The following is a 988-nucleotide window of genomic DNA, read 5'->3' as shown; positions in this document are numbered from 1 at the left end:
GGCTGCCGAGCAGCAGTTTCGGGCTGGTCCAGGAGTCGGGTCTCAGCTGCTACCTCCGGGGCCTCACCGGGGCAGCCGCCCTTCCGGGGCGCAGGTCCTTTTCAACAATGAAGGTCTCACTGAGGAGGGTGCTACAGGGCAGGGAAAGGGGCACCCCTGGACCCCCAAACATGCCTGCTCTAAATAGGTTGTGCCATCTGCTGCATCAAGACTAGACATAATGTAACAGGGGTCCCTTACCTGGGGGACCCTGTTACAATAAGAGCGTTAACGGAAAGGAACTTTAACACAATGAGTATGCTATAGGGAAAAGACAAAGAACATCATTTTTAAATCAAACACCCAAAGTTACCTGATTCAGGAGGAAGGAAGCAGGGGAGACATCACAAGACTGAGTCGCCCAAAGGGGACAGGCAAAGGGGCTTGGGAAGCAACTGACACAGCCCTGAAGTCAAGTCCTCGGGCACCAGAGCCCAGGCCGGGGTGTCTGATGTCTGCAGGAAGCGGGAGCTATGTCCGAGGCTCAGACCAAAAAAAAGGTCAAAGATGAGGACAGGGAGACGAAGCTCACGGGGGAGTCTCCGGGCCTCTCAGATTTCATCCAAAGTCAACACCTAGCCCACAGGGAGTGAGCCCTCCCACAGAAGCCGTCTCCACCAGGGTCTCTCCACCAGCACAGGCAGCCGCTCCTCTGCCCCCCTGTGCCGAGGCGGGTGCTTCTTCCACCCGCTGTCCCTCCCAGGGCAGCAGCCCGCTGCCTGCCTGGGACCTGTACGGTGCCCCAGCTTCTCTGCACTGACCTTCCTCAGCGGAGGCCGCTCCCCTAGGGCCGCCGCCTGCAGCCACGCGGGTGTCTCTGCAAACCTGCGCCTTTGGGGCAGCTCTTCCTGCCCGCTTGTGCCTAGGCAAGTGTCTTTTCCGCTCCCGTCTCTTTCTAATAAACTTCCTCTTTACACATAACTGAGTCCGCCTCATGGAAAATGTCGCC

The 988-nt window shown here is 58.2% G+C and overlaps 1 protein-coding gene across 1 annotated transcript in view; it reads right to left on the bottom strand.

The window, feature by feature from the left end:
* Positions 1 to 988, bottom strand: part of ZSCAN9 (zinc finger and SCAN domain containing 9) — a 12,793-nt gene that overhangs the window by 6,849 nt on the left and 4,956 nt on the right. Inside the window, 2 exon segments of the mRNA XM_012734641.1 lie at positions 68 to 131; positions 241 to 250. Of these exon segments, the coding sequence (XP_012590095.1) occupies positions 68 to 131; positions 241 to 250 (74 nt within the window).

The sequence above is a fragment of the Condylura cristata genome, unplaced genomic scaffold (genome assembly GCF_000260355.1).
Source record: "Condylura cristata isolate star-nosed mole 26May11 unplaced genomic scaffold, ConCri1.0 scaffold00063, whole genome shotgun sequence".
In the NCBI taxonomy this organism is placed as follows: Eukaryota; Metazoa; Chordata; class Mammalia; order Eulipotyphla; family Talpidae; genus Condylura; species Condylura cristata.
This window is presented reverse-complemented; position numbering and strand designations above follow the sequence as displayed.